This window comes from Protomyctophum bolini, assembly GCF_963924005.1.
Source record: "Protomyctophum bolini genome assembly, chromosome: 13".
NCBI lineage: Eukaryota > Metazoa > Chordata > Actinopteri > Myctophiformes > Myctophidae > Protomyctophum > Protomyctophum bolini.
The window spans coordinates 26,715,413-26,737,254 of record NC_137874.1 but is presented as its reverse complement, the minus strand read 5'-3'; the positions used below and the strand labels follow the sequence as shown (position 1 = coordinate 26,737,254).

Genomic DNA, 21,842 nt, shown 5'->3' with positions numbered 1-21,842 from the left:
GTGCATAGATAGAAGCCTATAAAAAGTTACTTTCAAAGACATGCCTTGGGATATTGAGTTAGTGACGGGAGGACGTCAGATACTACAAAATATAAATTGGATAGTATAACAGCTTCATAATCAAATTTGAGATAAATTGGCGTGTGATTTGAATTAGTCTGTAATGTGCAGGCTTGGTTTTATTACCGTATGGGAGAGGAGAGGAGGAATCTTCGTGGTCTGAACTCAGGTAGCCATCACTGCGTCTGTCGGGGGTGCTGCATCCAGAGCCGCGGGACGTCCTGCGGACAGGCACCTGCATCAAGCCTAAGGACGGTGACAGTCTCCCGTCGACGTCGTCACTGGAGTCCTGGTCCCTGCTCAGCCGGAAAGGCCGCAGAACGTCTCGGTGAGGATTCACCGCCGGGAAGCCCTGCAGGCTGTCACTGCTGCTGGAAATCTTGGGGGCCACCATGTTACTCTTGACAAAATTCTCATTCAACTCCACGTCCTCGTACTCGTGGTCACTGGCCTCTCGGCTGTCACGGACGGTGTTCGGTTTCCCGACGCAGTTTCCATCCGGCTGAGAGACGCCGGTTATGAAGGTGGTGTTGTTTTTCAGATAGCTTGGCTTCCGCGGCGGCACAGGGCCAGGTTTACCTGTCCTGATGCTGGTCCTGCTCAGGTCGGGGCCAAAAGAGTTCACAGCAACATTGCCTTGGTTACCACCCGGCGCATGGACTTTCATGCTTCCGTGCACCTTCGTACTTTCCCCACCATCATCCTTATCGACTGACGTCCAATGATCCTTGTTGTGAAGCCCGTAGACGTCCGCGTTAAAGTTTTCATCCTTATTTCCACACCTCCCCTTTTGGGAACTTCTCTTCTGTCTGGCAACGGTGGTCTGTAGGTAATTCACCTTGAATTTCTCCTCCGAAAGCGCCTGTTGGAGGTTTTTGAGATTCGCTTTGCATTTGTCTAACTCGGCCTCAATCTCTTCGACCGAGTTTAAATCCATTTTGGGGACTTCCCCGTCGGGGAATTCACTCTTCCAGTGTTTTTCGAATTCCTTCTGCTCCCACATTATTGTCGTCGCGACTCGAACTGCTTACTGCAGCCTCACCTCCGTCTTCAAAATGTAAAGATGTCTCCACCAACAGCCAGTCAATGGCGATTCTGTCGCAATAGTTATTATTATGTTTTTAAATATCTATAAGACTATAGTCTCTGCCTTGACTACCGTGCCTACCACCAAAACTTGTTCATGTTCAGCTTCTCACACGTACAACTATCGCAGCAGGTCTGCAACACTGATGACAACTTTGCACGGTCCTACTCAAGTTGCTGGATGCTTCCGGTATTGAGACAAGGCTATGATGTATTGAGATAAGTGGTGACGCCGAAAATAGCAGACCTACAAGCCCACAACACGTCGCATCCCGACGCTTTGTGAGCTTGTAGATCTGCAAATGTCGACACGCGACACCATCGCACTGCGAAGTATAAATACGGCTTTTATAGAGAGCGATTTTAAAGATTACTGGTCAGTATAGTGCATTATTGGTACCATGTCAAGTGAGCACCTGCTGATGGAATGGATGTGTGCAAGCATTTTTTGGCTCCACACATGATTGCTGCTGCAGCTGCCTGCCATCATTAATGAATACCAACTGCAACTCGAACTTTTACGCTTGTGCGAGTTGTGACACAAGGTTATTACACTACAGTATCCTACTATCCTACTAACGGTCTATTCTTACAGCACGGACGGACCCTATATAAATACAGGGGGGGTGGTGACATGGTTTACTAGATTCTATTGTAAGTAACAGTAAGTTAACACACTAGCTGGCTGCTATATTATGTATATTACAGTAAAGGGTATAGCTTAACCTGCTGATCTATAATTAGGTACTTTCTTTTGTAATTACTTGTTTACAATAATAGGCCTGCTGCTTTGTTTGGTGGCTACTGAGCTTGAGTAGTGGTTGGCAACCACAATCACTATCATGATACACACATTTTATATGAGTATCATGATATCAAGACATGAGATATGCATATGCATGATGTGCATGCCCTTAGTAGTACTATATAACAATAGCACTGACAAACATTTGCAGTACATAAATATTGGAGATTTACCAGACATCACGTGTGTAATGTACAGTACAAGACAAGCCTGTGCTGTGGGTGGTTCATTTTTTCCCACTGGCTGGTGGTTTCAGCAGTGAGACATTAAGACAGTGGCCTGAATGTTTATCAGACTACTTATTAATACCAGGCCTCAGACGGAAACAGTTTTTCCAGCATATCAACTATTTACCAACATCAGTGATTCTGTTCATGCATATTCCTCATATATCTATGTACCAGCATCAGTGATTCTGTTCATGCATATTCCTCACTCTTTGATGCATGCATGCATCCAGAGCATGCATACATTGACAATGACATAGTGTACAGTGTATGCACATGTCATCACTTGGATTAATGCTTCTTTTACCAAACTTGATTCATTTATTAATTCCTCTGCAGGCTTGCTGTCTTACACAAAGTAAGAATAAACTTGAACTTAAACATTGTGAACTCAATGATCTACAAACAACTACATTCTACAGAAGATCTGGTGAGCAGCCAAGCAGATGATTTTTAGTAAAAGTATAATACTATATACACAATATATAGGAATCACTGGACAGGGAGAGAGAGGAGGGAAAGATGGTCAGTTGGTGTCGGCGTGTCGCTGAGTGCCCATTTGGATCCTCGCCAAGAACTGAAACATGGATGCGTCATCTAGCTCCATCTAGTCTGAAGAATCATTGATCAGCAATTATACTTCATGACTGTGTTGCTCCACCAAAATAACTGATTTTCAGGTGAAGAATGGACCCTTGAAATCAATTATTTTTAGCAAGCAACACAGTTGCTTTGTTGACATCCCTGGTTGGGGCAAGGAATACAGAAGACATACAGACATACACACAAAGTCACTTGTAGGAGCGGTTGACACTGCTCAAAAAGCACAAGCACCTTATTGGCTCATCAGTCATCACCTGCATGGAAGCAACCTGGGTGGATAGGGAAGAAGGGCCTGGGAAGAAAAGGAGTTGTCTGTCAGCATATCTTGGACTTTGTGTAACGCACATGAGTTACTGGGGACACTTGTGGTGCTTTAGGTTCTGCATAATCTCTTGGTCATATTTGGTGATTTATTTTTTGGTGATTTTGATTTATTTTCAGACAAGGTACAGCAGAGTGCAACATATATACAGTGGTAGGCTGAAGGTTAGAAAGTTTGGTTAATGGTTATGTGTTGCCCCCTTGTGGTTCTTTGAGTTGCATGATAGGAAACATGTTGCATTTTAAATGAGCAGATTAAGCAATAAACACACAGTAAAAAACAGATTGTGAGTGTAGGATATTGCTATATTTATTGATTGATTGATGAATTTATTAACAGATTGAATTACAGTACATTTCAAGCACCACTCAATACAAAACTGTTAACTGTGGACGACACCATAAAGTATTACACTTGTTTACAATAGGGCCCACCATGTTCAATTCATCATAACAATTAGAGTACAAATATACTCTATATAGCCAAAAACAGGAAATCATCATAGAGTTGGTAAAAAAAGGGGGGGGGGGGGACGACGACATACAGTGAGGGGAAAAAGGAGTGGTGGGGGATTCAGGTTTACGGGGTCCAGTTTCGACATCAAACTGATGTCATGTCGTTAACATATATTCGGAACAGTAAAGACCCTAGTATGCTTCCTTGTGGAACGCCATAGCTCACTGGGAGGGGGGGGGGGGACAGTGTTCCGTTCACCTCCACCTTCAGTTCTCTCCCCTCCAGGTAGGATTGCATCCACTGAACTGCTGCCGAATATAGGAAAGATGATTTTCCCATATTGCTGTAAAAATGGCACCTCTTGTTTGTGTCAGTGGAGTGGGATTATTTATTATATCATTTGCACAGGATGTCAATTTGTCAAAGACTTTGAAATTAATGTAACAAAAAAAGAATGCTATCAAAAATGTTCAAAGAAAAGTACATTACTAAGAGCAAAACAGTTATTTTTTAATTACAATATCAAAGACATGAACAAGGTTAGAAAATACAATATTACAAATAATTTCCATGTTTTGACATTTCATATGCCTGTCTCTCTCACTCTCTCTCTCTCTCGCTCTAAATTTACAGAATATCCAAATAACAAAACAAATACAGTGACATTATAAAAACATTTCAAATCATATTCCAACGGTTGACAGTATCTTTCATTTCATATTAAGATTAAATATATTAATATAAAATTATCTTTGTTTTGAAATTATTATAATAGTTTATAAGGCCACAGTAGGAAAGCACCATCAATACACTATACACACTATACAGTAAGTGACAGGTAGGTAATGGAAGTTGTGTTGTTGCAGTAAAAGGCCACAAACATAAAAGGGCCAAACATTGTTATATTCCTTCCTGAGCAGTTAAAGGAGATATTGATATATATTAGTATAATTAAGAATTTTATATTCTGCAAAGCATCTGCTTATTCAATGTTTTAAAATATATAGGCCTATATGTGCAAAGAGTTGTAGCATAAAATGCTAACCACAATAATAGTCTTTAGACCAATCACTTTCACAGTATTAAGCACAACATTTACATAAAATAGTTTGCATAGTAATAATTTCCAATCCTGAAACAAAAACTAACTCTGTGTGGTATAAGATATTGTTTTTAATGAACACTATGGAAAAAAACTACTTTAATTTATTAAAAACTAAAATTAAATCTTTAAATATCATTACTGTGAATTTGTACACACAAATTCTATTTCTTGAATAGTAACAATTATTTATGTTTTTCTGATAGCTCTAGCTGCCAAGGTCTCTCGCCTCGTGGTTACGAATGCCTGTTGCTTTTCATAATAGGCTGCCTCATTAATAAAAGTGGGATAGACTGTGCCAGTTCCTTCATAGTGGAGAGTCCTTCCATCAAATGTTTGGAACATAGGGTCACCAGGGTTCAGCGGTTCCCAGTCACAGTCCTGGAACGACAACAAGGGAAAAGGCTGAAGAGGGCCTTTGTGGAAACCCGACACCTTGCTATTGAAGGTCTATTCTACTAAAGCATGATAGGACAGGAGGCAAAAGCTATGTTTTCTACGCACGCACGCATGCGCACACACACACACACACACACACACACACACAAGCTTTCATTTTCACCCATAAGGGATGCAGAAACATGTATTTTTTCAATCAATCAGTGGGCTATAAAAAAGCCATACGTATATCGTGAAAAATACAACATCCAATCAACTCCAAATTGGAATTGCCTGTTGAGGGGCCTACATGTATCTAGACTCTAGATTCTAGAGCACATCTTCAAAAACGCTTTCACTTCTTCTGATAGGGGGCAGCACAAATGCAAAAACCTTGAACTGTACAGTAAGTCGTAAAAACGCTTTTTCCCTCGGCAGCATCCTCGCATCCTGCCGGCCACAACTCATGAATGTCATCAGCCCTGAGTAGGCCACCCAGCCTGGATTATACTTTGATGCGCACTGGTGTAAAGTAGCCTAGAAATTCAGTTGTGAGCTCGTAGATTGATCATGTTCAGCGTGCGACACGATTGTAGTGAAAAGTATACTATAAATTAATCAGAATTCATTATCAGAATAGTGAAAAGCAATTAATTATAAGATAAATAGAAACACGTTCTTAATTTGGTATTCACCTGTAGATTGGGGTGCACCATGCCAATGATGTTGCCGTTGGTATCTCTGGGATAGTCCATCCTCTCTAAGACTCTGAACACATCTACGACACATGGAGGGAACTCCATACCTACAAAACACATCAGCCTTGTGAGTCGTAGTACAAGCTACATACAGTCAGAGTCAGACAGTCAGTATCCTGCATTCTTAGAAATTGTCCTATGCTGGATGATTTTATTCATTACAACTGTGCATTTAATTTAAATTAGTAAACAACAGCTGTCACAAATTATACATTTAAAATTAAATGTGTTCACAGCACACCAGAATTAATTTGCTCAGGCAAGACAGGAGATAATTATGTGAGACATGTCAAAATTCAGATTTTCAATAACTCCACATACCACCATCCTTTTAGATGGTCCGGGGGGGATAATATCTGTACTGTCTTGTGTATTATGTACTGCATTTGTTTCACAAATCAGGAGTAGCGATGTAGCGATAATGTAATGTCAATTATGCGATATATTGTGCACAATGTGCAGAGACAAGGTCAGCATTGCCAAATTAACCCCTTCAGGGTGACCTTCCACACTGCATTGTTTTTCAGTACATAATGCCTTACTTAGTGATAATAACAAGGCATAGAAAGTACATTTCTTATCTCATAGAACCCAACGTATTGCTTCTTTGAACTTCATGCCTTTCATTTTCATAGAAGAGGACCTTGCAAGAGCATTCATTAGCACCAGTGTGGTCCCGGGAATACTGAACCATTGGCACCCATGCTGATGACATGGAAACTAACCAACTTCCAACAAGCATGTCATTCACCAACAGGCCAGTTAGGGGCAGATAGACTGAAACTCACACTTGGCACAGTTTGCTTGTTTATATAAAAAGGAGGAAGGAAAAACTGCCTTATTGCCAATGCTGAAACGCTGTTCTCTGAATGTTTAACCACTGTTATCTGAATGCTGAAATAATGTTCTCTGAATGCTGAAACAAGCTGGTTATCTGAATGCTGAAACAAGGTTATCTGAATGCTGAAACAATGTTCTCTGAATGCTGAAACAAGGTTATCTGAATGCTAAAACAATGTTCTCTGAATGCTGAAACAAGGTTATCTGAATGCTAAAACAATGTTCTCTGAATGCTGAAACAAGGTTATCTGAATGCTGAAACAATGTTCTCTGAATGCTGAAACAATGTTCTCTGAATGCTGAAACAATGTCCTTTAAATGCTGAAACGCTGTTCTATGAATCCTGAAACAATGTGCTGTAAATGCTGAAACGCTGTTCTCTGAATGCTCAAACACTGTTCTTCTGCTTTAGAAAATGGGGAGGGGGCACCTGGGCTGCTGGGCAGCACATTGCCAATTGTGTTCGTAGGATCATCCAGTCAAGCTGGATGCACAGAGGAGGATTCAAACCCTATAGTCTCTGCAGTGGTAGGCAGAAACTTTTACATGTTACAAACTACGTGTACATTGCAAACAAAGTGCTTTACATGGTGCATTATAGTCACTCACACACACATGCACACACACACATGCACACACGCGCACACACACACACACACACACACACACACACACACACACACACACACACACACACACACACACACACAACCAACCAACCTGCTCATCAGGAGCAGTTAGGGGTTCAGTGTCTTGCTCAAGGACATTATGAAAGAGGAACCAGGGATCGAATAAGGAACCTTCTGATTTCTAGAAGGCCTACCCCCTGAACCACTGCTGCTCTGTAAGCTGCTGTGTATTACCACAGTCTCCCCTACCTTCATTAAATAGCTCAATGAAGTCTAGGGCATGTTTCAGAATGACCCTCATAGCTTCAAAGATGTTGCTCCTTAAAACCCCTTGAGGCTGAGGGCCAACCTCCAGACCTGAAATAAAACAAAATCCATAATTACATGCATTATACTATTACAAATGTATTTATATAACGGATTGGAAAAGGTGCTAAATGGTATGCCTAATGTACAGTGTTATCTTGCTATAGATAGTCACAGGAACAGTTTAAACGGACTTAAGACTCACCAATAGGGTGCTTGGCCACAGACCGTGAAGTTGAATATTTCAGAAGAGGGTGTTCATTCAGCAGAACAGGACAGCTAGCTGGATCAATGGCCTTCTGCAAAACAAATGAAAAAGTAGGAAAACACACTTTTAGAGATGCTGATACTGGCAACATTACAAACTAAAAGTGTGCTCCTCTGAGCACAGATCCCCACCAAGCTGGGTTGCCTACCCACTGTACCCAGGGCTGTATTGCGACCTGTTGTAGCATCACCTTGAGGCCTATTGGGATTGTACATGCAAAGTTTCTCACCAATCGAAACTGCATTCATGATTTGTGGCGTTTTGTGCAAAACGGACCGCTGAAAGCCAATCGGAATGAAATCTGAAAAATCTGACAGATACATCTTTCTGAAACTGGCATCACCAGTGCAGTGTAGTATTTATCACTACAGGATCTCAGCGTATGAATACAACGTACATCTTTTTGCATTTAGCAAAGGTTTGTTCTTTACTAATTTCTCATAGCCATGGCTATAGATGTAAGATGTTAGGGTAACAGGTCTTAAGCCAGTAAGAACCTTTGGCTGGCTAAACCTTGGATGAATGCATCATTTGTTCAATAAGTAGAGATAAGTAGATCATTATGTTGTGTTCATAGAGCTTCACCAAAGAGGCCTATACAATTAGTAGAACATTCACTTGCTAGTGCACACAGACTACAGTCAACCATTATTATTTTCCACTACTGTAGTCAGCACCACTCACTGACTGTGATATATTAGGTCATGGGTTGACTGCTTCTGAACACCTGTGGATGTGAGTTAAAAGTAAAATATTTGTTGCTGAAGCTGGACTATTACTATAATGGTATCACCTTGATATAGTTCATCATCTGGAGGTTGAAGTGGTCTTTGGAACCTTCTAGAATCAGAGTGCAGCCCATATTAGAAGTAGTGTTGTGGAGATCAAAGATAACGTCATAGGCCTCGGGGCTGTCTTTAGGTCCGAACATCCTGTTGATCTCTTGGGCCCTCTGCACCTCATAGGGCAGGTCATCTCCACTTGGGGCACTATAGTGAACAAGATGAGAAAAATCAAATACTTCTTGATAATGTCACCACCACTTATAAAGAAACTCAGACAAAAGAACAAAGTGCTATGATAAGTATGTTAATTATTGATGGAACGTTAATGCTAACCCTAACCTTGTCTACTCCTGTGTGGATGGTATCACCTTTGCATTGTCATGTTATGATAAATTCATTGTGCCATCCAAGAAAGACAATTTAAGAAGAAAGTGTTTTGTTAGCATTCAAGACTACAACAAAAGCATGCATGTCTGAACCAAAGAAACGTACTGTACATTTGATTTGAAGAACACTTGACTGGACAGTTCCATGTTGTGAACTTGTGAATAAACTTGACACGGATGTTCTCAATATTAATCTGCTCTCTTTGTAAAAATTAAGCATTTGATAGTCTTATCCTTTTAGCATAACATTTGTCTATGCTACCTATATCTATGTATAATACTGTTAATAAGCGTGGTAATAAAGTATTCAATTACACAAAATAAATAAATACAAATAATAATTAAAAAACTACTCAATTAACCTAACTAATATTGCATCATGCATACATACACAGTAGGTACACACTGTGATGGCAGGGATCATTTTACACATAACCTACTGAATGAGGCCATGTGCACATTGAAGATGTGAGTAAGTCACGTATAGGCCTATGTTTGCGTAATAGTTTATTTTCCGCTGTGGTGCACTTCATGCATGAAAGAAGCAACAACAACAAAAAGTGGTCTGCTCTGTGAAGTCTGAACGCATTTCATTTATTTGGCACGTTTCGTTAACGTTTTCGCAGCTGGCTGACAAGGCGGCATGAGCCTCATCTGTGACCCACCCGCTGTGCCCAAGTCGCACGCTGCTGAAATTATTTGACCTATTATATTCTTAACTATTTACTAGTTAACCAACAACGTTGTCAAATTTGGGAGAATAATTATAGCCTGGTCACATTGCAAAGCAAGGTGCGTTCGGTTGTAAAACTATGCTTTATTAATTGTCAATTGAAGATAAAATAATACTTTAAAGTTATAGTGTAGGCTATTATATAAATATGTATATTATATGATTAGCCAATATGTTTTTTTCTAACAACACCTGTGCCATCCAGGTAACCTGGATAATAAATAAATAACCGGATCATCTTATTCATGACTCAGCAAGTGAGCAAGAGTGTCCGATAATAACACTTATAGGCTACATTTGGTCCAATAACATTTACCTTAGATTTTCGGTGGTGAATGCTCTGTTCAGATCCGTATCCACATATCTGGTGCATTTCTCCACTGCTTTGGGGTTGGTTATGAAGGGTCTCGTCTCAACTCCCTTCCTTTGGATTTCAGTGTTATTTTTGATCCACAAATTTACAAGCGTCACGCCTGACATCTCATTTCCATGCGTGCCTCCAAAAATAGCAACTCTTCTCGCCTCGTTGAAACAGATGGCATTATTAAGTGAAGACATGTATGCTGGAACAGCAACCGTGAAATGGTGAAAAGAAAAAGACCACTGATAAGCTGATAAAAGTTTCTGGAGGTACTACAAAGCCAGTACGTGTCGTTTCTTAAATGCCCGCTGTGCGAGTACACTTACGTAATACAGCCGCTGGGGAATAATGGTCAGTCACCGTACATGTGTTGTGTTGTGGAGTGTGTGGATTACATTACATGGGTTGTTGGTAGGCAACATTTCCTAAAAGGGTTGGGTTAAGGTTGTACCTCCCACTGACACCATGGACGATTAATCTTTGTCACGGATATGGGTCTGGCCTAAGAGCACAAATTCGTCTAATAGACCGTTATACATTTGTAAATGTAAGGTGGCTTGCTTTATTCAATTGGAAATACCATTACACATGTAAACTGGTTAACAATTTCAGCTGATATAGACTCTAAACATTGTATGTCCAAAACTTCACTAGTTTATAGTAAATGGTAAAATAACCCAATTTAGTTTTTTAGACACAAGCTCTTGTTAACTACCGTAAGTTAATTACCTTTCATTGGTCAAATATTTATAAAATCCAGAGACACTTAACCATTCTCTTGAACTTCAAAAAATGAAATGGCAAGCTCACATGTTGTGACAAGACACTTGTCATAACTGTAGCCAATAATTTGACAAGCATTTTGACCCTGAAGGTCAAATTTTAATTTACCCCCTGAGCAAACAGGCAGGTTTTCAAACAATTTCTCAAGATCTGAGGTTGAAGGAAAGTTACATGAATGAAAACAAGGTACATGTGTGTTCCAATGGATTGTTTTTGCTTTTATGTCTGGAGACTCCCGCTCAGGACCGGCTTCAGCCACCTCCTCAGGAGACTTGGCTCTGAACCAATGGATTAAATTGAGTTATTTAGACACAAGCTCTTGTTATTACTTACTTTTCATTGGTTCAATATTTATATAAAACCCAGATGCACTTAACCACTTAACACACAAAAAATCTGGCCCGTCTGAACCGAGTGGTGCTGTACGTTTGCACTCGTGCTGTAGTAGGCTTCTGTACACGCCCTCGTCCCTGGCCTGTGTGTGTGCTATTGCTATTGTGTGTGCTATGCAAATGCTATTTCCGTGCTCGGACGAACAGACATACCCAGCCAGCCAGCCAGGGACACACAATCACACATTGCCGTCTATAGGACTAGTGGCTAGCAAAGAAAAAAAAAAAAAGCTCAGGGGTCATCGCCATGCTGGCTTGTGGAGGACACTTTTGTCACAGACATACAAAATGAGTAGACAAAAAGAGTTACGGTGGTTTGCACACTGCCCGCGTTTTTCGGAAAACGATGGAGAAACAGCTAAAAATCCGAAAAACGCACTCGGTGTGTGGGGACCTTTAGGCCTAAATGATCATTACAGGTCAATAACTGTGTTCCATAGTGTGTCATGTGCATATTCTAATGAAAACCTGGAGACTGACATTCAGTAATTAATTGGTTTTATGATCAAAATAACAAAATGGTGTAAAAACAAAATCTAGAATTTGCCATGGAAGAGGTGAAGTCTTGCCAGCTGCCACAGATTTGTCTATGTATGGACGTATTGATGACCCCTGCTGTTGTGACAAGACACTCTTGTCACAGCTGTACTTCGATTATCATTGCCGTATTACATTATGTAACTTATTTCTGGTTTGACAGGCATTTTGACCAGATGGTCTCAGTGGTAGGCCGTTTAGAATAGAATACAAGAATGCTCTCCCCCAAACCTACTCACCCGGGTCAAATCTGGCGACCTCGGAACAGTCAGACCCACGTATTCCAGTATAGGCAGGTTTGGTCATTACAAACAGGACTAATTATGTCAAGATATGATTGAAAATAGGTGAAGTACTTTTGCAATTTATGATGCCTTATGATGGTTCTACTAGTTCCAAAACATACTTTCCAATCAAATTATTAGGAATACGGTAAATGTAAATGATACATTTATTATGATCAAACAAAACCATTTTACAGTAATTTTCACAGAACATAAGAAAATAATGATATACATTTATATAAAATTCTTCAAATTAATCAGAGGTGGTGAATTACACCGTTATGTTATCTTCTATAAAATGACAAGATTGCTGGATACAGATGTTTTCCCAAACACATCTCTATAATTTCTGTATAACTCAAAGAGTAGGGGGGCTTTCGCAATAATGACATTTTACTTGATTTATTGTCATCCAATTATTTGCAAATAACACTTTGTGTGGCTTTTAGGCCTTTAAACAAAACTAAGTTGCACAAGGCAGATTCATGTCAAAATCTTGATAAAATACAAAGAAATGACCGCCAATGTCCGAGAATACAAAAAAATAAAAAATAAATAAATTGGTATTATGGTCAAAATGCCAAATTTAATCATTTATAAAAAATATATAAAATAGTGGAAATAGTGGATCTACAAATCTTGTAGATTTGCCATTTCCAAGATTATGACGAGTATGCAAATAATTGTGACGGGCCTACTCAAGAGTTTCACATTCTATGTCGACAAAATATCTTAATTTTCTTTTGTTACATTTCTTCTTTTTCTTAAATGTTAGCCCAGTTTTGTTCAAGCTCATTGTTTCAGACACAGAGTTGCTCTGGTGTAATTGTGTGCCTCAAACTCCTCACCATTTTATACAAAACTCCTCCAAACCTGTGACGCACAAAAGCTGCTTCTTTTTTTTCTTTTTTGAAGCTATACCATTAGGTGCCACCACAGCCTCCTGAGAATCATCAATATTTTCCACGACATCCATATCAAAACCAGGAGTGCTTAGACCTGCTCTGTTTTTGCACTTCTTGCTCTTCTTCTTTTTAGCTGGAAAAGAGACAGTCGTTTCCTCATGTGCATTATAATCTTTTTCCACTGTGTCACCAAAAAGGAAGGAACCAGTCCCAATTGTTCCCGTTTTCTCCACAGATGCAGAGTGTTCATTTTGTACACCACCACAATCTACACGGTCAGTGGTGGATGTTTCACTCATTTTCTTGTTTTTCTTTTTCTTGGATGTTACTTCCACACCTTTAACAGAGGAACATTCAGTTGCTTTCTGGTTTCCATTGGTACATTTCTGAGAATCACCACTGTCCTTGATGTGTCCAGTGGTACACACTTCAGAAGTTCTTCTCTTCTGTGTTGAGGCATCAGAATTAATGGTACTTGACTCCTCCAAATCTAAAGCCCTGTGTTCTTTTTTTCTTTTCCTTTTTTTCTTTAACTGAGAATCATCTCCCCTAGTAGTTAGACCACATTGGGAAAGATCTACATTAATCTGCTCTTGTGCCACTGTATCAACACAAAACAAGGAATCACTCCTCTTTCCATAAAGTTTGATTGCATGACTCTGTGATGGCCAAGGGTCTGCGCTGCTCTGTACCTGAGACAGCTCCCGTGTGATGTCTGCATTCACATTTGTGGCATTAGCCTGATGTTGAGGTGCTCGCTGATGCTGGCTTGGTGGATTAGTCTTCTTCAGTCTTGGTTTTGATGATGTAGAAAAACGGTTCAGTTTCTGACAGATGACAAAAAACAGGCGGTAGTTATCAGGACCAATTTTACATTTAAAATGTCATAGCAATGCCAAAACAGGGATTGGTTGGAGGGGCGATTCACCCGTTATCACTGTATTAAATATACGAAATCAACGTTATCAGGACGTTGGAATATGGCCATACAGGCATACTAGACATTGTGGTGTTTGGCTGTATTCCCCCGGACTGCACGCATTCAGGGTGGTGGTGCAGACATAGCCTGGTCAAGGACTCCCCATGCTGAACGTGTCATTTCCAACTCTATTGTCGGTGCATGGAAACTAGGGGCTACTAATAAATACTATTCTCTGCCTATCGGGACATAACTCGGACGGCGCTGAGTCGGGTCTGGTGGCCTTCGCAACGCTCCACACGGCGACTCGCTTGGCTAGCGCCTCTCTCGGCAGTGCCTCACGTGGCTCAAGGCCACCAGACACGGCGCACCTCCGTCATTGACACAAAAAGCAAACGCTCTTATAGTTTCACTTCCGGATTTCCCAGTATGTTGATTATCACATACTGGGGGTATTTGCCGATTACGAACATTCTCTTGATTAAGGGGTGATAACAGTCGAATCGGGTGTGGGTTGTGGGCAGCTGCACATAAATATGCACACACACACACACACACACACACACACACACACACACACGATGTGTCCGATTAAATCGATTCATTGTTAAAGAAATCTGTGAAGAAACGAGTGCAAGCAGGTTGGAATGGGTGCCGAAAAGTGTCAGGTGTGATGTGTGATAGGAAAGTATCAGCAAGAATGAAAGGGAAGGTGTACAAGACGGTGGTGAAACCAGCTATGTTGTGTGGTTTAGACTTTAGAGACAGTCGCACTGAGGAAAAGACATGAAGCAGAGCTGGAGGTAGCAGAGACTAAAATGTTGAGGTTCTCTCAGTACAGGGAGTAACAAGGATGGATAGGATCAGGAATGAGTACATCAGAGGGATAGCACATGTCGGATGTTTTTGGAGAAAAAGCCAGAGAGGCAAGACTGAGATGGTTTGGACATGTACAGAGTAGGCATAGTGAGTATATCGGTATTAGGATGTTGAGGTTGGAACTGCCAGACAGGAGGCCTAAAGAAAGGAGGCCAAAGAGAAGATTTATAATGTAGTGAAAGAGGACGTGAAGTTAGTTGGTGTGAGAGAAGAGGACAGAGGCAGAGGACAGGGTGAAATGGAGGCAGATGATTCGCTGTGGCGACCCCTGAAGGGAAAAGCCGAAAGGAAAACCAATGTATATTATTTTATATATAAAAAGATAATTGTTGCATTGTCTGTAACACAGTAACTTTAATATTGGCCATGCTGTTACAATCTATTTTTACTGGCAAGCACAGTTGTATTTTTGAGGGGCGCTAGGACCTCCTATAGCCAGATTTCTGTGTCTGTGTACCATGGAATTGAGGATAAAAAGTGCGTGAGCGCCCCCTCCTGAGATACCTCCGGGTCCTACTTTTGTGTCGCTTTTGTGTCCCCATGGAGTTATACTGTGACGCTCCGTCGGACTAAATCTGAGACGAAAACAACCACGAAAGTCTAATTTTACCGCTTTCCTTGCAACAACAAAGCTGCGCTGCTCTCCCAAATCTGGCTGTGACAGGACGTCTGCCCCACATGGAATACTATCGCCATTTTATTTTATTGTGTCAACTAAATCCTCATTAATGCAAACTAGATTCAACATACTAAGCCTGCACGCATTCTAAATATGCCCACGAAATATTTGACCGAGCAAATGGACTGTTGCCACCTTCAATAATAATGATAATAATAGTTTTAATTGTCTCCACATAATATATTTTTATTATCATGGACACTTGTACAAAACATTAATAATTCTACTCGAGTTGGAAGCATTAAGACCCATTTTAACCCTCAATGGCTTCCTTTCTGAAAAATAACGTCATTGTAAAAAGATTCATGCGTTTAGATATTCCATTTACAATGGGATGCGGACGGGAGCTGGTGCCACTTGGACCCGGACGTAACGTAGCACTACAAAATGACGTCGGACTTAAATACTGAATTGTTTCTTGATGCACCATGCCTTTCCTTCTTTGGTATACTACAGTACTTTTATCCTTCTTATCCTTAATTGTAATGTTGTAACCTTAACTGCTGTGCTGCCTCTGGGGCTGGGCGACTGATTTCCCCCTACAGGATAATAAATCTATCTGTGTATGATGATAATAATAATAAGTGTGATTTCTTTGAGTGGGGCAACGACTTCTATAGACAGCTATGTGTGTGGCTGTGTCCGAGCACGAAAATAGCGTTTGTTCATCACCACCAAGTGTCACTTTTGCACAGCCTACACAGACACAGGCACACACAGGCAAGGGAGGGCTTGTACAGTAGTTCAGACGGGTCTGATTTTTAACATAACAAAAGTGTAGTCTGCTTGCAACTAGGGCCAAAAGTGCAAAACAGGTCTACTACAAGTCATTACAAGGTTTTATATAATCTACTTACCACCACTTTGATATCACCGTCATCTGCTATTTCATCCTCTCTGAAAAATAAAAATATTATCGTTGTGGATATCATTATAAGCAAAGAAAAAAGAAAGAAAGATGGTGTTCGTCGCAATGAACTTACTCTGACAGTGGTGATAAAGTCACTCCTTCATCTATGCATCTTCTTGGTAAACTTGGCAGCTGGGTATCTCTGCTTTCGTTGTGCCTTGCTGTGAGTTGATGTGTTTTAACACATTTAAAGAAACCTCCAATTACAGCGCTCTGTTAAAAACAATCCATCATTCACATTAGTAGATAATATTTTGAAAGTATTCAAACTGACTGAAGAGGAAGGAAACCTTACATGAAGCTTTGCATTGTAGTAGGCCCTTAAACTCGTCCTTGTCTTGCGTATTCTCCTCTGTTTGCTTCTAGATGTGGATCTTTTATTGTAAATGCAAGAAAGGAAACCAAAAGAGTACCATCTCATTCGCCATTTATTTTTTAGTTGGGAGTGGGATTCGGACTTCTTTTTAACATATTTTGGACGTTTCCTTGCTCCGTGTGCAGACTGGGCTTGGAGGACAGATGTCACAACGGTCAAAGCATGTTGTTCATCTCTTGGACGTCTCTGTAGTTTGTGAGCTTTCTTCACTTTTGGTGTTGGAACTTGAGTTATGAAGAGGCTATCCCCTGAGCCTGAATCGCTGCAGATATTAGGATTATACGTTTAGTTGGTTGGTAACTTGGTCACATCAAAATATCTGTTCTGGTCATAGAGCATGGATGTACTGTACTGTTGTAGCCTTGGATCAAAACCACCATAGATACACTGTATCTATTTCGACATTTGCATCGACATCTAAAAGTCAGACTCGATCAAATTCATTATTAATCTACGATAGTATTGATCCAAGATTCCAAGGCTGTCAAACGTCAGATGACAAATTGTATTTTCAGACTAGAGGTATACTATATTCACACAGAGCGGCATTCTTACCTTCCTGACTGAATTCGGTCATTCCCGGGGAACAGATGTGAACCAGCAACATTATCGAAAAACTTTGATATCGCGCGCGCAACATCTACAGGTGCCGCCTCCAAAATGATTTGGGATTCTTCCCAGTTCCCCAAAGCCTCTTTAGGGATACGGTCTACCTGAGTCCCAGGTGGAAAATTGTGAACCCCCGTCATATCACACTATTCACTAAGCAAAACAATGGCGGTGTTACCGCAGCATTGAGTGCAGTAGAGATAGTAACGTTAGCTTCTTTGGTCTTGGATTTCCTTGAAGTCACTCCAACAAACTAACAAAGTACTTCCAGATGTTTTAATGTTGTAATCAAATAAGTCCGTTACGAGACCAACACAGGCATGAATATTAATCAACAAACGTGTTAAATCATAAACACACGCGGAAAGAAATAATCTACCACGCTTGAACTCTGTGTGGAAGTGTGGCTACTGTACTACTGGCTGCAACCTTAGAGGCTGCAACTGGAAGCAAAACTATATCAACCCGGAAGTTAACGTTGTTGACGCAAGGGTGCATTTCTAACCAATGGCTGTTCTCCTACCCCAAGTAGGCGTGTTTGTACTTTTTGATACAGTCGTATTCAATATTCTGCTGGTTACGGCTATTCTTCTATGGCTTGAGGCTTCTGCTCTAAGTAGGTACTACAAATTTACTTGTACAACTTTTTCTAGACGTTTTCGTATACCGTGTTTTTGGTTTAAATGTTTGTATTTAATTTAGGCCACCGCAGAGAGTGCCAGCGATTAGACGTACACATTCCTTAGTTTATTATCATTGCTTGCTGTTTGGGGAAAGGTTCATTGTAAAAACACGCTGTCACACTGTAAAGGTACTTGATTTTGACTGAGGCTTTATTTTGAGCGTGACTTTACTTCTTTATATTATACGACTCCACACATCCATCCGATTTCTTGTCACAGGATGGCTGACAACAACACCGAAAAGTTCCAGTTATATGTTCCGAAATTAGAGGAACTTTGTATTGGTAAGATAAGATCCTTTATATAACTTGCTCTTTTTGAACGATCCCAGGGCCATAACAACTCTTGTGAAATCAACATTTTCTTTCTTTAGTATTGCAAACAGGGTTGAAAAACAATTTTGCTGAAGCCCAAGTTCGTGTTGTCGATTGTCCAGATCTTACGAAAGAGCCTTTCCAGTTTCCTGTCAAAGGTGTTATGCTTTTGTTTTCTGTTATAGCCTATAGGGCATAGGCTATATAATAATATGATTGCCGTTATAGAGTAAGCATAACAGATAGCCTAGGCCCTAGGCTATCTGTTATGCTTACTCTATAACGGCACAGGTATGCATATTAGTGTTGTATAGCTAATCTTATTTCTTGTTATTGATCCACTAGTATTTCCCCCCACCACAGATAGTAAGAAGCCTAATATTAAAAATAAATGTAATTGGAATTGCAAATCGCAAACCCTTTTGTGGAAACTGTTATTGTACAGCTATGCCATTGAAGAGTTTCTGAATTTAAATCTCTTTCCATGTAGGCTTGTGTGGGCAACCACGCATTACTGATGTTGGAGGAGTACCTTACTTGGTACCCTTAGTACAAAAGGACAAGGTAGTATTTGTTCTATCACCCACAATAATGTATGATCATACAGGTAAGCAGGATCTTTACATCCCACCTGCATCCACAGGAGTACAACATGAACACAGTTGCAAAGGAAGTGGAGCTGCCAGGAGCATTCATACTAGGTGCAGGAGCTGTGCCCTCTCGGATTGTTGGAATGAATGCAGAGGTGTGTCACACTGTCACTTAAACTGACAAGGGTTTTTGTTGAGAGTATAATCAAGGTCTGTTCATAGACTGCTTGGGTAATTTTAAAACAATGATGTGAATGTTGTAATCCACAGCTGATGCCCCTAGTTCTGACTGAGGCACCGGGGAGGCCTGCTGTGAACAGCAGCTATTTTTCTTCCATCAATCCAGCTGATGGCCAGTGTCTACTGGAGAAATACAGTGATACATTCTCAGACTGTAACTTCGCACTACTGGCCAATCTTTATGCGTGTGAAGGGAAACCTGGAAAGGTGTTTTTTTTTTCTTTTTCTTATGGAATCAAACAAAACGTGATTAAATATATGGCTCATTAATTAATGCAGTGGGAACATTATTCTTTTTGATGGGTGGGGGACTGGGGTGGGTCAGTACTGAAAAGCTATGATGGTTATGGATTAAAATATAAATGGCAACATTTGCAGAATTGTGGGTTAATACTGAGTGACATGGTTGAAGTTGAACCTATGCCCCTAACATGTGTGCTCCTAAGGCTTGAGTGAATAAACATTAACAAAAGGAAAATGACTCTGCAGTGGTTGAGTAATCACCACTAAATCATGTGATCTCTCTGGTTCTCTGCCAGGTCATAGAGGTGCGAGCTAAAAAGAGAACAGGGGAGGAGAGCCTTGTGGGATCCATGAGGAATACTCTTGAAGCCCACTACCCTGATAAAAGCTTAGCCTTGGGGGGCACCTTCATCATCCAGAAAGGGAAAGCCAAAATCCACATCATGGTAAATAATAGAAGTTGTGCTGTAAATGTGAATGTTAATTCAACTTTGAATGTACAAATTGACCTGCGAATGAACACTTAGGATTTTACATTGTGATAATCTCTCATTTTAATAAATGACCTTTTGATACTAATACTAATAGGGTTCATGTTACATGAACATGAACATTTATTTGAGGTACATTTAAAGATACAGTTCTTACATTTTTATCCCCATTCTCCATTGTCTCCCTCTCACGAGTCCAGACAGAGGTAATTTGTAACAATATCTGAACAATACGAAATTTCTATATTTTCTATGCCTTCTTCGATTCGTGTGAGCACCTTTTTACATTTTACCAGGGAGCACCTAGTTATTCCTATTTTTTGTGACCATATACCTGAATCTGATAAATGGGTACTCTCCTGGTTGGCTTAAATTGGCAACCCACCTGAAAATGTATTTTCTGTTTATTAAAGAGCTTGAACGAATGGTAGAAACTAGAAGTAGAACCCTATTACTGAATTAACAATCGATAGCAATGATTACTATCAGAATATAGAGCTTTAACCTTAAAGAAATAATAAAATAAACAGTTTTGTTTTACTAAAAAATAACAGGCACCATACCTTTTCTTTAAAATAAATAAAACATTTTATACATAATTATGGGATATAACATAATTCGTGACCCCCATAGTCTATATCTTGGATTGACATCAGATGGCATAATAGGACATGAGGATTTATACCTATTCAGAATATTGTCAATAGCATACATGGAAAAAATGGCTTATAATCTGAGGACCAAGGCTGAGCTATTTGAAAAATGTTGAGAAAAATGGCACTTGTACTGGTTTGTCTTTGTCTTGTATCTTTTTGAACGTACATGTGTATTGTTTTGTAAAAAAAGTAAAACATCCTAGATTGTAGCTTTAATTTCTTTTATATCTTGTCCATAGCCAAGGGAGTTTTCAGTGTGTCCCCTCAACACCAATGATGAGGTCAACAATTGGCTGAAACACTTTGAGGTCAGCGCCCCACTGATCTGCCAGTCCGTATTCGTATCCAGAGACCCTGTAAGTAAAGATTCATTGTACAGTGCATGTTGACGGTGGAATGGTCATGCAAGATAATTTGGGTCTTTTTTATAGTTATACAGTGTAGAAGAGAGACAGGAACGAGTCAGGGAGTGACATGCAGCACAAATCTGCTGGGCTCAGGAATCAAACCCAAGATTTGCTGTCGGGCAACAGATCCCATATAACATGCGCATTAACCTAGACAACTCGGCTCTATGTGCCCCCATAATTGTCATGCATTTATTTGTATAGTGCTTTCTAGCTGGTTTTGTGACTACAGTGACTAAAACTAATTCAAGTTATTTTTTTATTTTTTTTCAAAATCTGGGTAAACTGTTCATACTTATTTCTGAAACGTGCTGCTGGCTCCCATACACTGTGTTTAATGATGCTTTGTGGGTTTCTCAACCGTAATCTACCTGTTTACACTGTGTTTTAGGGATAGATTTGCTGTCTGTCTTTTGAGACTCTTAAGCTAGCTTTTTCCTGACGTGTTTGCTATCCAGGGCTTGGACCTGCGTGTAGAGCACACACACTGCTTCAGTCATCATGGAGAAGGTGGACACTACTACATAGACACAACTCCTGACACTGTGGAGTACCTGGGTTACTTTATGCCAGCTGAGTTTGTTTACCGCATCGACAGGCCCAAGGAGACTCACGTCATTGGCCGAGATTGAAAAAAGGAAACATGTTAACACCATGTTATGTTAGTAATGCTTGCAATGAAAAACATAACCAACCAACATACCGGTATATCTTTTCATGGAAATTGGTATAATCACACTTTTATGAAATAAAATAACCACACACCTGCCATGCATAAAGCAATTGAGTTGAAATTCTTATACTTTTCATATACCATTGTAGTACTGTAATTTGTGATTG

The 21,842-nt window shown here is 40.2% G+C and overlaps 3 protein-coding genes and 1 long non-coding RNA gene across 6 annotated transcripts in view; 1 reads left to right on the top strand and 3 right to left on the bottom strand.

Annotated features, from left to right (window-relative positions):
- abr (ABR activator of RhoGEF and GTPase) overlaps positions 1-1,296 on the bottom strand; it is a 116,159-nt gene extending 114,863 nt beyond the window's left edge. The window contains exon 1 of the mRNA XM_080779405.1: positions 187-1,296. Within this exon, the coding sequence (XP_080635531.1) occupies positions 187-1,063 (877 nt within the window). The 5' untranslated portion in view covers positions 1,064-1,296. The remainder of the gene's footprint in view (positions 1-186) is intronic.
- A 2,364-nt stretch (positions 1,297-3,660) lies between these two features.
- Positions 3,661-10,465, bottom strand: aspa (aspartoacylase). 2 transcript variants are annotated; one of them, XM_080780118.1, is made up of 6 exons: positions 10,061-10,465; positions 8,634-8,829; positions 7,778-7,871; positions 7,516-7,623; positions 5,735-5,844; positions 3,661-5,042 (listed from the first exon to the last, which is right to left on the bottom strand). In XM_080780118.1, exons 1-6 carry the CDS (start codon positions 10,300-10,302, stop codon positions 4,851-4,853), a joined length of 942 nt encoding a protein of 313 aa, XP_080636244.1. In that variant the 5' UTR covers positions 10,303-10,465; the 3' UTR covers positions 3,661-4,850. The 2 variants fall into 2 exon arrangements, with proteins under 2 accessions (XP_080636244.1, XP_080636245.1); XM_080780119.1 differs by having other exon boundaries at positions 4,911-5,042; positions 7,461-7,623.
- Positions 10,466-12,263: 1,798 nt separating this feature from the next.
- On the bottom strand, positions 12,264-17,780 carry LOC308327173. The gene is made up of 5 exons (XR_013965169.1): positions 17,325-17,780; positions 16,689-17,031; positions 16,467-16,606; positions 16,341-16,380; positions 12,264-13,833 (listed from the first exon to the last, which is right to left on the bottom strand). It is a non-coding gene; the product is annotated as an uncharacterized lncRNA (long non-coding RNA).
- Positions 17,781-17,902: 122 nt separating this feature from the next.
- On the top strand, positions 17,903-21,781 carry cUnh11orf54 (chromosome Un C11orf54 homolog). Of its 2 annotated transcripts, none has more exons than XM_080779389.1 (9): positions 17,903-17,994; positions 18,281-18,345; positions 18,435-18,533; positions 18,866-18,939; positions 19,019-19,120; positions 19,236-19,412; positions 19,745-19,894; positions 20,835-20,951; positions 21,461-21,781. In XM_080779389.1, exons 2-9 carry the CDS (start codon positions 18,282-18,284, stop codon positions 21,632-21,634), a joined length of 957 nt encoding a protein of 318 aa, XP_080635515.1. In that variant the 5' UTR covers positions 17,903-17,994; position 18,281; the 3' UTR covers positions 21,635-21,781. The 2 variants fall into 2 exon arrangements, with proteins under 2 accessions (XP_080635515.1, XP_080635516.1); XM_080779390.1 differs by having other exon boundaries at positions 17,949-17,998.
- The last annotated feature ends 61 nt before the right edge of the window (positions 21,782-21,842 follow it).